The following is a 14,209-nucleotide window of genomic DNA, read 5'->3' as shown; positions in this document are numbered from 1 at the left end:
CAAAAAACCCAAATGTTCATCAAGCACCGTTTATAAGGGTCACAACCCCCATCTGGATCTTATTTCTTGATTTAATATTTGTTTGTAGTAAAATGAGTGAGCCACAACACTGCTTTTTAACGACCTTTAAAACAGTTATGTTGAAAAGGAACATTTCTGTTTCACAGGTGCCGAATTCACTCGCCGTGCCGATGTGACCTTCTATCCCGGTAACCAGCGTCTCAGCATCGTCCAGACAGCTACGGGTTTGGATACCCAGAACTACCTCAATGTGGACACTCGTTTACAAGGCAGCGTTCCCTTCATCCCTCCTGGTGCCACAGTGCAGATGGAGCCATTTAAGGACACTTACCAGTATTATCCTTCATGTAAGTTCTGAAGGGAGTAACTAGGGAGTAAATATATCTGTCCACCTTTATTTGATCCAATTTCTGAGCATTTTTCCTGATGGAATTTTCTTTCAGAAATATTGTTTCATATTTACCAGGACTGTCAATGGAATAAACTTAAATAGATCAAATGAATTACACAATATGAATGAATTAATCGAATTACTCACATACAGGTGAAACTCAAAAAATTTGAAAATACCGTGCAAAAGTTCATTTATTTCAGTAATTCAACTTAAAATGTGTAACTAATATATTATATAGACTCATTACATGCAAAGTGAGATATTTCAAGCCTTTATTTGTTATAATTTTGATGGCTTACAGCTTATGAAAACCCCAAATTCTAAATCTCAGAATTTTGAAAATTTTCATAAGCTGACAGTCAAGAAATGCATAATGTAATCTTAGTTTTGCTTAATTCTGTTTTCTATGCAGCACAACTGTTTTCAGCATTGATAATAATAATAAATGTTTCTTGAGTGCCAAATCAGCATATTAGAATGATTTCTGAAGGATCATTAAGGCTGAAGTAAAATAATAAGAATAAATATATTTTTTTAAATATATTACAATAAAACATTATTTTAAGTTTTAATAATCTTTCACAATATTACGGTTTTACTGTATTTTTGATCAAATAAATGCGCCCTTTTTGAGCATAAGAGACTTCTTTTAAAAACATTAAAAAATGTACTGATCCAAACCTTTTGAATGATGTAGGATTTGTGAAGATTGTGGCCTTTTGAAAATGGCTTAGTTAAATAAAAAAATAAAATAAAATAAAAATCACAAATTCAGTATAAAACAAAAGGGGGGAAGTGTAAGCTAAAAAATAGATCTTGTGACGTCTCCTGTCTCCTCCATTTCCTTTCAAAGGAAGCTCTGTCTGATCTTGCACCCTAAATAAAAGCAGTTCTCATGTTGCTGAACATGATGATGCTTAACAATCAAATCCTGTGGGATTTTGGGTCTAGAATTGAAGAGCCAAAGTTTGTTGTGAATTGCTTTCCGCTAGTCAGGTCAAGTCACCTTCATTTATACAGCGCTTTTAACAATATAGATTGTTTCAACGCAGTTTTACACTGATAATAGGAAATTAAAGTAACAGAGATTGTTTTGGCTTTACAGCAGCTCTAGAATAAAGATATTGTCCAGCTAAAGTTAGTTTTGATTGAATTCTCTAAGGTCTTGTCTTTTGTATCCTTCTCAGTGATTACCTCATCATCAGTGCGTGAGTTTACAGTCGTGTCAGCTGAAAACGGAGCGGAGACCTTCACTTTCCAGGTCAAACAGAACATCACATACAGGGACTGCAGTCACGGGCACCGCAGCGAACTGGAGACGCAGGAGCTGAGAATGGAGCGCATATTTGTTATGTACGTCAAAGAGGAGCGCATCCTTCGATACGCCATCACCAACAAGATTGGCCCTCTCGGAGGTAGGCTGCCAGCACTGTCACAGGGTATGAAGACCCTGAAGGTCACGTTATTTTGATTAAACTCAGGGTTTGGAACGACACTGGCTTAACAGTTTCAAGTGTAAAAAGCATATCAGTTAATTGCTTTGGTATCTTCTTCTCATTTTCTGTAGAAAAACCTTCCTAATCTAAGAGAAACTGAGTCTCTTTGTATATGGCCTCCTCCTCATCCTTCGTTTAGGCCGACCCTCATTTTTGGCATAGTTTCTTTATTAACATGCTGACTGATGCGGCATTGAGACGTCTGGCTCTCACACAGGACTTACACTGGCTTGCTTTCAGCTGCCTTCCCATCATGCAAAATAGGAGGTCTAAGATAACCACTCCGAACCACCTGCTGCTTTCTACCACGGCCCGGCATTAGACAGCGGACCCAGGGGCTGCAGAGAGAGGTCTGCACTTAAAATGAACAATGTCTGTGAAGTGAGCCTGTAGCATTTTGTTGGGCTTTTGCAGTTTGTTACAAATCCCTTTATCCCAGCGAGTTCCCTCAAGGAATAAATCAAACGTTTCTTTTTTAACCCCACTCGATTTGTGACCTTGTAAGGCTGTGTTGTTCCCAAGAGAGGTTTTAGTGGGACAAAGGCACATCACATTATGCTTTGTATGGCCCTGTAGTTCCTGGCTAATGCTGTAGACGCTGACTTTAGGATGATAAGTGGGGCTCGGATGAGCGTATCTCCAGCTGTGTTGTATCTAGTCTGTGGGTCGAATAAGATCCAGTTTCTTAGAGTTGCTCAATCGGCAAAACCTGATGTGACCTTCCATTCGCTTGCTATGGATTGCAAGTTCATACGTGAAGATACAACATTGCATTATAATGAATGTTATCTTACCATTAGATGATAAACACACGAACTAAGCCTCATTTACGCAAGAACGTGTCATCAGAGATAGGGATGTGCGTTTTGGTCATTTTGACTGCTTTGAACCCTGTGTTCAAGTTGGATCGCCCAATATATCATCATATATCATATATAATTATCAGTCAAAATTGAATATTGGCCAACACTGTATATTGTTCATTCTCATTTCCCCTATTTTTACATTTAGATTAGATTACCTTTATCCTCATCTAATGCTAAATGCCTAAATTCCCTCTTGAAGCATTTAAAAAAAAAAAACATTTATTTTGACAAAATAGGATAGGATTTTAATGTCCATTTATCAGCCATTGTATATCGTCCAGAAATGTTCTATTTGTGCATCCTTAGTTGGAAAGCCACTCAATTACATAATTGATCATTGCTGTCACTGTGTAAACTGAAATCACAGGACCTAGTTGCTGGATTTTATGTAATAAATAGTAAGATGTGGTTGGTCAACAACAAGTTTGTTTCTTAGCCAGATCATGCCCTGTGAGAGTATTTAGTGTTCAGGGAGTACAGTCTCCTCCAGATGTTGATATATAACCTAAATAGTGGGTGTGATAAGTTTCATACTGCTGTTATTGTTGTGTTAACTCGGACAAAGTATCCCTAACGGGGGCCGGGTTGAGGAATAGTTGCAGAGTGATGTTGTGGGAACAGAAGGACACCCCGGAATCCCTGTACCCAAGAGAGCCATGCATGGACTCTGGCCGAGGCTGGAAAACACAGCTGCCACTGTCTGTCCAGTTTGTTCGGCACGACTGACGTGTAGTAATTAGACCAGTGCTGACACATAATCAGACCTGATCTGACTAAAAGAATATTAGATTAGACTGAGGTGGATTCACACGCTTGTGTGACCGTATAACATGTCATTATGGTCCTGCTGACTGTGAACATGAAGAGGTATGTGGCTGGATCTCAGTTCTCAAGTCATTTCAGACCAGCTGTTAGAGTTTCATGTGGTTGATGATGTTTAAAGCAGTCTTTTTTTTTTTTTTCACAACCGGGGCTGGTGGAATTTGTTCAGGGTCCCTTTAATGGAAGTCTGTTCACTCGCTGGCCATCTTGGCAACACCCTAGTAGCTTTTTTTCTTGTCATGCAAATACAGCTCTTATCTACATTTTTGCATTTGGTAGACACTTTTGTTGAAAGTTACATTACATTCAAGGTGTAGGCCTACAATTTATCAGTTCATGCGTTCTCTGGGAATCAAACCCATGACCTTGGCACTTCTAACGCTCCTTACTCTACTGTTTGGGCTACCGGAATCCGAAAAATAATATCATCGCCATAAATACATTAATAGTATGATTATTAATAGTATGCTTCTTTACCACCAAAACAGGCTCTTCCATTTTTTTTTTTTTTTCATGTTATTACATAAAGAAATATTGATGAGAAATTGTCCAACCACAAGAGCCTGATTCTGTAGATATCAAATTTATAATTAACCATGGTGCAGTACATTCATTTAAAATTATTTAATAAATTATTAATATTATATATAGATTTGAAAGACATTTTTACAAACATTTCTTAAGATTAATTCACCTTGGACATTTCAAATGTAGAACCATATTTTTAACTTGAATAAAGCAAGCATCGGTTTATGCTTTAGCTAACTTTTTTTGGTTGCATTTTTTTGGTTGGATGTTGGTCCAGAAACATGTCCTAATTGTGTAAATCAAGTTTTGGGTTTGTTTAGATGAACGTGTAGAAAAGTGATGGTCAGTGTTTTATGTCTGTCAATTACTTTAAGCTTGTGTATTGGGTTCTGTTTCTTTTGGCATAAGCTCAGTCCTCCAGATGCCCCCATCACACACTCTTAACATAAGTTTAGTTGTGTGAACTACTTGAGGAGTGTTTCTCTCCCACTTGCGACAACAGTTTCCCACCTGGTGCATCCACCCCCTTCGTTTTCCTCAAAGTCTTGTGTTAACCAGCGCTCCGCCCCACTGGTCTGCCCCTGTCCCTTTAATTAGCAAAAAGTTAAAAAGAACCCCCCCCGACCAACTTTGGCAACGTTTGTCCTGTAGTTTCTCTCCACTTTTCCCCCTCCCCTGTGGAGTCACTTTAAAGGGGACCGTCTTTCTCATTCTCTCTCACTTCAAACAAAAGTCTTCCTGTCTGGCTTTGATAATTGGCCAAATTGGTCCCTGGCCTGGGGTGAGGAAATCAAGCTGCTTTTAATGCGTGATGAGTAGGCGTTGGGTGGGGGTGAAGGTAGTCCGCATGGCCCAAGGGTCCCAACAATGGGTCCCTCATGGTAGGGCCGAATGGGTAAGAGCACAACGAAGTCCTGTTGTCTTGGTCTAAAGGGGTTTGGTAATGTCACTTGTAGTTTTAGTAATGGTGTGTGAACCACCCTGTGTTTTAAGACCCTTTTAAAGGCGTTGTGTTTTCCAGGTCAGGTACTTTGACCCCCAAGGTCAAATTTAAATAACATACGGACCATTTGAAATTGTGTTGGTTTGGCGGGAAGCAAAGTGTTCACACCTCTCCATATGTTAACACCTGTGAATGCACATTTATCACAAAGACTCTCATTACTCAAGGTCTGTGGTTATATAACATTACTAAGAATAAAGTCATGTCCGGTGCGGACGTCCCAGCATTCCCTATGGCTGTGATTAGGGCTGGGCGGTATATCGAGTTTGTACGATATATATCTATATTTTTTTTTGAAAATATATAGGCACATGCGCGCCAAACAGACAGAGCACAATAGAATAGTAACACAATAATTCTGACTAAAATATACATATTGCTAAAATATTTGTTGTTGTAAACAATAAATGTGCCACATGTGGAATTTTAAACCTACAAGTATATTTTTATGAAAGTGACCATTATAATGGGGTAATCAAATGCAGGCTAATATAATTAGTTTAAGTGCTTTTGTTTTTATTTTCATTTTTAGTTTAGCCTTTAGTCAAAAGCATTATTTTTGTTTTTAGATTGGAATGTTACAATGTTAGAATGTAATGTGATTTTAACCACCTTTTTTGCACATAATATATTGCATAGCCTACATTACATGCACTATATTTGTTTCCATATCCTTCAATATCAACATTGTTTGTAGGATATCATTGGGCAGGATGTGAAATGACTTTTTTTTTAAAATAAATACAGATTTTCTTTATCCAAATAGAAAAACGTAGAAAGTACAGAGATATATATCGTATATATCGCCATTTAACCAAAAAATACCGAGATATAATTTTTTGGCCATATCGCCCAGTTCTAGCTGTGATGGCTGTAATAGCAAAGCTCCATCAGTAATTATTATTTACTTATTTTTTTAAGAAACGTCCTCTCAGGATGCTAACTTTGGCTGGAGGTTTTAAGACATCTGCAGTGACTCATGCCATGCATCTGTGAGTCACATTTCCAGTCCGTGTTCCCCATCACAATGAATTAGTTTGGTATCTTGAACAAACAGCAGTATATAATCAATCAATATTATAACCTGGCACAAAAATAGAGCTACCCAGTGGGGTTCTGGGAGTAAAAATTCATTTACGAAATCTCCATTTGAGTGTTTTATGACATACAGTTCATCATATGGACTTTTTTCCTTGCCATAGTCATGTTTGGCACTATTTTCTTTTTTAAAAGGCGCTTTTAAACATACTTTTCGGTAAATTTAGGGGATAGTTCACTCGAAAATCATACATTTCTCGCCCTTTTTATTTTATTTATTTATTTTATTTTTGCAAATCTGTATGACTTTCTTTATTCTGCGGAACACAAAAGAAAATATTTTGAGAAATGTATCTGGGATTTTTTTATCCATACAGTGAAAGTCAACGGGTTACAGTGTTGTTTGGACCCAAATGTTCTTCAAAATATGTATTTTTGTGTTGCGAAGAAGAAAAGTCATACAGGTTTGGAACGATGTGAGGAGTGAGGCCCATTCACACCAGAGACGAAATCAATAACTTAGCGTTTTTTGATAATAGTTCTGATACTATGTAAATAGGAAAGACCGCACCACAACATTGAGGTTTTCCAGTTTAGAGGTCATTTGTGAACAGGAGCTGTTGTCAAAATACTGAAGTTGTAATTAAAGGGATACTCCACTTTTTTTGGAAATAGGCTCATTTTACAACTCCCCCAGAGTTAAACAGTGGAGTTTTACCGTTTTCGAATCCATTCAGCCGATCTCGGGGTCTGGCGGTACCACTTTTAGCATAGCTTAGCATAGATCATTGAATCGGACAAGACCATTAGCATCTCTCTCAAAAAAATGACCAAAGAGTTTAGATATTTTTCCTATTTAAAACTTGACTCTTCTGTAGTTACATCGTGTACTAAGACCGACGGAAAATGTAAAGTTGCGATTTTATAGGCTGATATGGCTAGGAACTATACTCTCATTCCTGCGTAATAATCAAGAATCTTTGCTGCCGTACCATGAGTCCAGCAGGCGTAATGATATGACGCAGCGCCTGAAAATAGTCCCCAGCTCAGTAACTTCCAACGTGACCGGGACTAAGTTTGTGTAGTTTCAGCCGGCAAGCAGGTTGTCACGTTGGTTATGTTGACGGAAGTTAGCCTATTTTTAGGCACTGTGTCATATCATTACGCCTGCTGCACTCATGTTTTGAGGAGAAAATACTCAGCAATGGTGTTGACTTATGAATTTGCACATGGTTTGTCAGCATATTAAAAAGACCACATAAACAACATTAAAAAGTTGATTTTCACCAGAGGGGGGTCTTTAAAGCTATATATTTATAGTTATCGTCCTTGGTGTGAAAGAGCCTTAACTATTGACCCCTTTTATGGAAGTGTTTCCCTTTGCTAAGTTTTCAATGGGACTGATTCAGTTGTTATCCATTGATATTACATAAGAAGTTATTTGTTGTGATATTAGCTCAGTTTTTTGTGTTCCTATTTATAGTTTTGTTGCCTTCACATCTTTTCTCAGCTGGAGAACCCGAGCCAGAAAATGTGAACCCCTGTTACTCCGGAAATCATGACTGTGACACAACTGCACAGTGCATGCCGGGAGAGGGACAGCTGTTCTCGTGCCAGTGCGCCACAGGTTACAGTGGAGACGGGCGCAACTGTTATGGTAAGAGAAGTTATATGGAGCAATCTCCTCCGCCTTGTGCAAACACACACGTTTGAGCCGTAAATTCAATTCCAGGCCCTTGACACTCTGTTTAATAAGTCGAGGGTCTGGAATACTTAGAGAATAACCCAAAACCTTCGTCTTCCTTCATTAGAGCAATGCATCTGCGTAACATCAACACTACATGTCGTCCAGAAGTGGGGTTGTCACCACTGTAGTACATTAGCACGACCAGACATTTCCTATCCGATGAGTCAGACGCAAAGTAGAGGAAACCCTCAGTGAATCATGAACGTGCCTGGGGTCTTCCCCCCCCCGTTCCTCTCTCATCTTCTTCCTCCCACTGTTACCAAGTCAAACAACAGAAAGACTAAACACTCTTTAGGTGGAATGTGGGAGATCTGTGGGGTTGCGGTGAGTCTGGGGAAGATTTGTAAGCAAAGGCACATTGCTGTGGCATTTCTGTTTGAGCTGCACATATGCAGAGGCCACATCCTCAGCTTCAAGCTAGTTGGGGGGGCTGAGACCACCTAATATTTCCTCGTTTGAAGAGGGGTGAGAGCAAATCGCACCTCCCCTGCCGAAAACTCCCAATGTACCCACACAGATGTGCATTTTGTTCCTTGCGAACCCCTATTCCAGATGATATTTGATATTGAGACAAATGAATTGCGATCAAATTGATTCTGATTCAATGATTTGGTCGAACTGATTCACAAAGCAAAAGAGAGGTTGGGCTGCGCAACTGAGATGTATTGCTAGTGGGGAAAAGAATATGTCATTATAATTGGACAAAGAATCAGCTTTCTTGCACCTAAAAAATAACATTCTGGATTGGAAAGTGTTATAGTATAGATTAACTACAGCAGTACATATTGAATAATATCACAAATAAAATACTTCAAAATTATGCTGCCAGTTTCTAAAAAGAAATTGTTTATGCATATTTTTATAATGCTTGTTTGAATAAAGTTAAACTTTTCTCAGCTGAGTCACCCATAAAGCATTGCAAAAAAAGAAAATATTCTCATTGAAATGTAATGACTAATCAATGTATGTGAACATACCATAAGGGATGATTTTGTTCAGTTGAAAATAATATTGTGAAATAAATAATTTTAATATTATTAAATATATCATTATTAATTCATATTAATATTGGCAACAATGTTGTGTATTTTGTTGTGGAGAATTACCTGACGCAACCTATATTTTCTAATCAGAAATGCAGTGATAAATGCTTTTAGGTATGATTATTTTATTTTATTTATTTTGTGAATCATTTCTTTTAGAACTGGCTCTTTGGAACAAACCATCTGAACAAACTGAACAATGAATAATCTTTCTTGCACTTAAACTAACATTCCGGGTGGGAAAGTGTTATGGAATATATAAACTGCTGCAGTGCATATTGCATAATATCACAAATAATATATATATTTTTTTTAAACTGTCCATGCATAATTTTGTTTACGCTGACAGTTTCTAAAAATGAAATGGTCCACACATCATGTCCATAAAGCTCATTTTGCATAACGTTAAACTTCACATCGCTGGACACACCCATAAAACACTGCAACAAAAGTGAATGACTTATTGCTGTTTTGTCACTCTAAATCAGTGTACATGTGTACACCTCATAAGGGATCTTTTTTTTAAAGAGTAAAACTGTTGGAAAGAAATATTGTGGAATAATTATTAACACTATTGTCTTTAGAAATTAATTAATTTTGTTGTTAAAAATGATCTGACAACCTCATTCACATAATTTGATTCACTGACTCATTTCTTCTAGAACTGGTTCTTTGGAACAAACCATCCGAATGAACTGATTCACCAGAATGAATCGGATTTCCCAGTGTTACTCCGAAGGCACTGTCTGCGCTTGATTATGTGTGCGTGAGTGTGTATGGGTGTGTTTTCAGGCATCGTGTTCCTATTAGAGGAACATTTTATCACCTGTCTGAACTCTTCACTCTAGAGTAGATAATAAGGGGGTCAAGGAAAGAGAGCAGAGAAAAATCAAGATAGAGAGAGAGAGAGGGGGACCGTGGGCTCCTTACCCTCCCTGTAATTAGCAGTGATCAAAACCAGGTCTCCTGCTGACCAGCTCTAAACCCACCCAGAGCCTCAGGCCTGTTCCCACACACTCCGACAGGGACGAGATCCCCTTCTATCTTTCTCTCTCATCACAAACGTCAGGATCTCAGGGCATGATTTATCTCTCCGGCACCTCACTGACATGTTCACACCAAGGCATCTCTCACAGCTTTCTAGACACCTGTCTTCCAAGAAAATGAATCTTGTAGACTGGTTGGGTCAAATGAGGGCATTATGGCTTGCAATTGAGCAGTTTCTTTCTCCCTGTAGATGTGGATGAGTGTGCAGAAGGTCTGAGCTCCTGTGGTGCTCACTCTCACTGTGTGAACCTGCCCGGAAGCCATCGCTGTCAGTGTGAGAGCGGATTTCAGTTTGGATATGATGGCCGCACATGTCAGGGTAAGAAACCTTTTTTGTTTCCCTTGCCTTGATTTAACAAAACTCTACCAACCACATTGGATATTATTATTTATCATTCAGAGACCATTGTATACCTGATGTGTTAGTGGAATTGGGGGTCTTTGATTAAAAAATGGTATTGTCATTCAATTAGGAGTTTAATTATATATATATATATGTGTGTGTGTGTGTGTGTGTGTGTGTGTGTGTGTGTGTGTGTAATTACTAACTGAAAATTAAACTTCCAAATAGCCACATTTCTTTCTTTTTTTTTATCACCACAAGTACAACATTGCAATGCACTTGATTGACCTTCTGATTCCAGTGTGACAAATGAACAAGAAGAAATAACTACAAACCTTTTCTTGACTCATTACTTGTTTGGACTTAAATTAGTTGAATTTAATATAAATGATTAAAATCTTTTAAATATCCATATTTTCTAAATTAAAGTGAGAGAAAAAATGCAAAGTTTGGGGTCAGTAAGATTTTCTTTTTTGAAAGAAGTGAATACTTTTATTTTGGAAGAATGGATGAATTTGATTAAAAGTGACAGTACATTTTTTTTATAATGCTACAACAATATTCAAATAAATGCTGTTCTTTTGAACTTTCTATTCATCAAAAATCCTGAAGGAAATGTAGCACGGTGTCTACAAATACATTAAGTTTTTCAAAATTTATAATAATATGAAATGTTTCTTGAGCAGAATGATGTCTGAAGGATCATGTGACACTGAAGACTGGAGTAATGATGCTGAAAATTCAGCTTTGCCATCACAGGAATAAATTATATTTTAAAATATATAAAATTGAAAATAGTTATTTTAAATTGTAATAATATTTCTGTTTTCACTGTATTTTTGTTCAAACAAATGCAGCCTTGGTGAGCAAAAGTGACTTCTTTTTAAAAACATACAACATTTTTTTTATAGTAGTGTAACTATTGCTTCTCGCGGCATTAAACGTGCATAATTTGACAATGTTTCATATTTTAAATATTCATTGTTATACTGTACAGTGTACTATTTCACATACTATGCTGCACAGTATACAGTAAGCAGTATCTCATCTATATTAGCTTCTAAGAACATGGTCAGCAAGTGTGCCGTCAGTGGGATTTGATGTGTTACGGAGGTTAAATGTTGGTAAGATCACAGGCTCATTCTCTCAGCTGAATGCTGAAGGTGAAGGGTTTGCATTGTGGAGAGAGGGCAGGGGTAACCAGAGACGCTGTGGAAGGGAGGGTATTTTGAAACAATGACCCAATGTCCTCACTCAGGGAATGTGCGTAGGAGACTCGCAGCTGAAGAACACAAGGGGGTCAGAGGACAGTTCACTCTTCTCCTTCCTGTTCGGCGCTCTCTGGTCTTTGACGGGTTGGTGGGAGTTTGGAGCTTTTGGGCAACAGCTAGAATGACTCAGACTAACATCCTGAGGAATGTGGTTAATGTTGTATTTGTTGAATTATGGAGTGAGTGTTTTGTTTTGTGGTGTGTGCAGATGTAGACGAGTGTCGTGACCAGCCGTGTCACGCCCAGGCTTTGTGCTCCAACGGTCCGGGATCTTTCCAGTGCCAGTGCCAACCAGGATACCATGGAGATGGTTTCCAGTGCCACACTCAAAATGGTAGTTGTTTGCGTATTTGTTTTTTGATGTTGTTATTTAAAAAGAAAGTTCTGTCATCAGTTACCCACTTTCATTTCGTTCCAAACCCATAAGACTTTCGTTCATCTTCTGAACACAAATGGAAGATCTTTTTAATGAAATCGGAGAGATTGCTTTCACTCCATTGAAAGCCTGTTCACCCAAAACTCGAGTGGTTAAATCCAAGTCTTCTGAAGAGACACAATCGCTTTTTTATGATGAACAGATCTGATAGTTTTATTCACATATAAACATGGATCAGTGAACATAAACAGAAGCTCAACCGTAGTTGCTTGATGCGTAAGAACAAACCTCATTAGTTCTTGCTCAATGCTCGGCTGTGAGTCACTCACACAGCCTGTGACGCTCGAATGAACCTCATTGGTTCTCGCATGTCAAGCAAGCATGCTTGAGCTTCCGTTTACCGTATTTGAGCGCTATAAACATGTTAGCTAATCAATGTTTATAGGTGAATAAAAGCTAAATTAAATCTGTTCATTGTATCAAGCAATCGTTATTCTTCAGAAGACTTGGAATAAACCGCTCGATTCATATATGAATTTATTTTACGATCTCTTTATGAACATTTTGAACTGTCAGAGTTTTGGGTTAAGAGGCCCATTTTGTATTTTATTTTATTTGTGTTCCGAAGTTGAAAGTGGAACAACATGAGGATGACTTATTGATGACAGAATTAAAACATTTTGGAGAACTAACCCTCCAAGTAAATTCTATATTCTCTGGTACGTTTACCTTGAAGGTCGTCCCAAGACCCACTGTGAGCAGCACAGAGACAGTTTTCAGAGTGGAAATGGTGGTGTTCCTCTGGTGGGAGGCTTCATCCCTCAGTGTGATGAGGAGGGTCAGTACAGGCCTCAGCAGTGCCACGGGTCCACAGGTCACTGCTGGTGTGTGGACAGTAGGGGGCAGGAGAGAGCAGGAACCCGAACTCCACCTGGAACCCCGAGAAGAAACTGTGACGAGCCTGGTTAGCATGTCTACCTGAACTTGAAGTTTTTTGGAGAAAATTGTCATAGTCCTCTCTCAATAGGTCACATGTCCTATTTTAAATACTATTTCTAATGTTTTTTACGAATGAATTGTCTTTGGATCTGTTATAGAGAGGTAGCAAATGGGTTTTTTTTTTTTTTTTTGTTCTCTTAAAAAGAGTTTCTTCTGCTTACGAAGGCTGCATTTATTTAATCAAAAATACAGTAAAAACTGTAATATTGTTAAATAGTATTACAATTTGAAATAACTGTTTTATTTAATTTATTCTTGTGATGCAAAGCTGAATATTCATCATCATTACTCCAGTCTTCAGTGTCACATGATCCTTCAGAAATCATTCTAATATGCTGATTTGATTCTTTTCTGAATATAAAGTTTAAAAGACCAGCATTTATTTTAAACAAAATATAACAGTGTAAAACAATGTAAAAGCCTTTACTGTTACTTTTGATACATTTTATGCATCTCTGCTGAATAAAAGTATTACATTCTTTCAAAAGGAAAAAAAACCTTACCGATTTTAAACTTTTGAATGATAGTGAATATCCTTGGTACAAACTCCAGATTCTAGTCTTCTGAAGGAAGTCTGGGAAAAAAGGCCCTGAACCTTAGAGTTTCAGGAGGATAGGATCAAAAATGCGAAGAGATAAAACTTTTTCTGTTGTAGACACATATTGCATTCCTCTCTGATAAATATAGGATTTTAGGGAAGATCAAGAGTTGTCAAAACCACCTGTGTTTACATGGATAGTATTAACATCTGGAATATTACTATCAAAACAGATAATTCTTTAACTTTATTGGAGTTTAGAGTTAGGCAGATCTTAAACTTGCACAAAACCTTTCATTTCTTATAAACAAAGTGTTGTGCAAAGGAGTGTAATGGGGGAATAACAATCCCTTGTGTATCTCATGTGCATCCAGGTCGTCCCAAGACCCACTGTGAGCAGCACAGAGACAGTCTTCAGAGTGGAAACGATGGTGTTCCTCTAGTGGGAGCCTTCATCCCTGAGTGTGATGAGGAGGGTCAGTACAGGCCTCAGCAGTGCCACGGGTCCACAGGTCACTGCTGGTGTGTGGACAGTAGGGGGCAGGAGAGAGCGGGAACCCGAACTCCACCTGGAACCCCGAGAAGAAACTGTGACGAGCCTGGTAAGAGTGCTGTACCACGGCCACCTCGTGTGTGCAAGTCCTAAGTTTCCAGTGTCAAGCAATTTTTCAGGCTTG

At 38.2% G+C, this 14,209-nt stretch overlaps 1 protein-coding gene across 7 annotated transcripts in view; it reads left to right on the top strand.

The window, feature by feature from the left end:
• nid2a (nidogen 2a (osteonidogen)) overlaps window positions 1–14,209 on the top strand; it is a 42,807-nt gene that overhangs the window by 11,900 nt on the left and 16,698 nt on the right. For 4 of the 7 annotated variants that reach the window (XM_084392511.1, XM_084392510.1, XM_084392506.1 and 1 more), the window contains exons 7-13: window positions 168–368; window positions 1,603–1,830; window positions 7,679–7,825; window positions 10,196–10,324; window positions 11,828–11,953; window positions 12,732–12,959; window positions 13,907–14,134. In XM_084392511.1, coding sequence (XP_084248637.1) covers window positions 168–368; window positions 1,603–1,830; window positions 7,679–7,825; window positions 10,196–10,324; window positions 11,828–11,953; window positions 12,732–12,959; window positions 13,907–14,134 — 1,287 coding nt within the window. The remainder of the gene's footprint in view (window positions 1–167; window positions 369–1,602; window positions 1,831–7,678; window positions 7,826–10,195; window positions 10,325–11,827; window positions 11,954–12,731; window positions 12,960–13,906; window positions 14,135–14,209) is intronic. The other 3 variants (XM_084392508.1, XM_084392509.1, XM_084392512.1) reach the window with 3 other exon arrangements.

Source organism: Rutilus rutilus (assembly GCF_951802725.1).
Source record: "Rutilus rutilus genome assembly, chromosome: 21".
Taxonomy (NCBI): domain Eukaryota; kingdom Metazoa; phylum Chordata; class Actinopteri; order Cypriniformes; family Leuciscidae; genus Rutilus; species Rutilus rutilus.
This window is presented reverse-complemented; position numbering and strand designations above follow the sequence as displayed.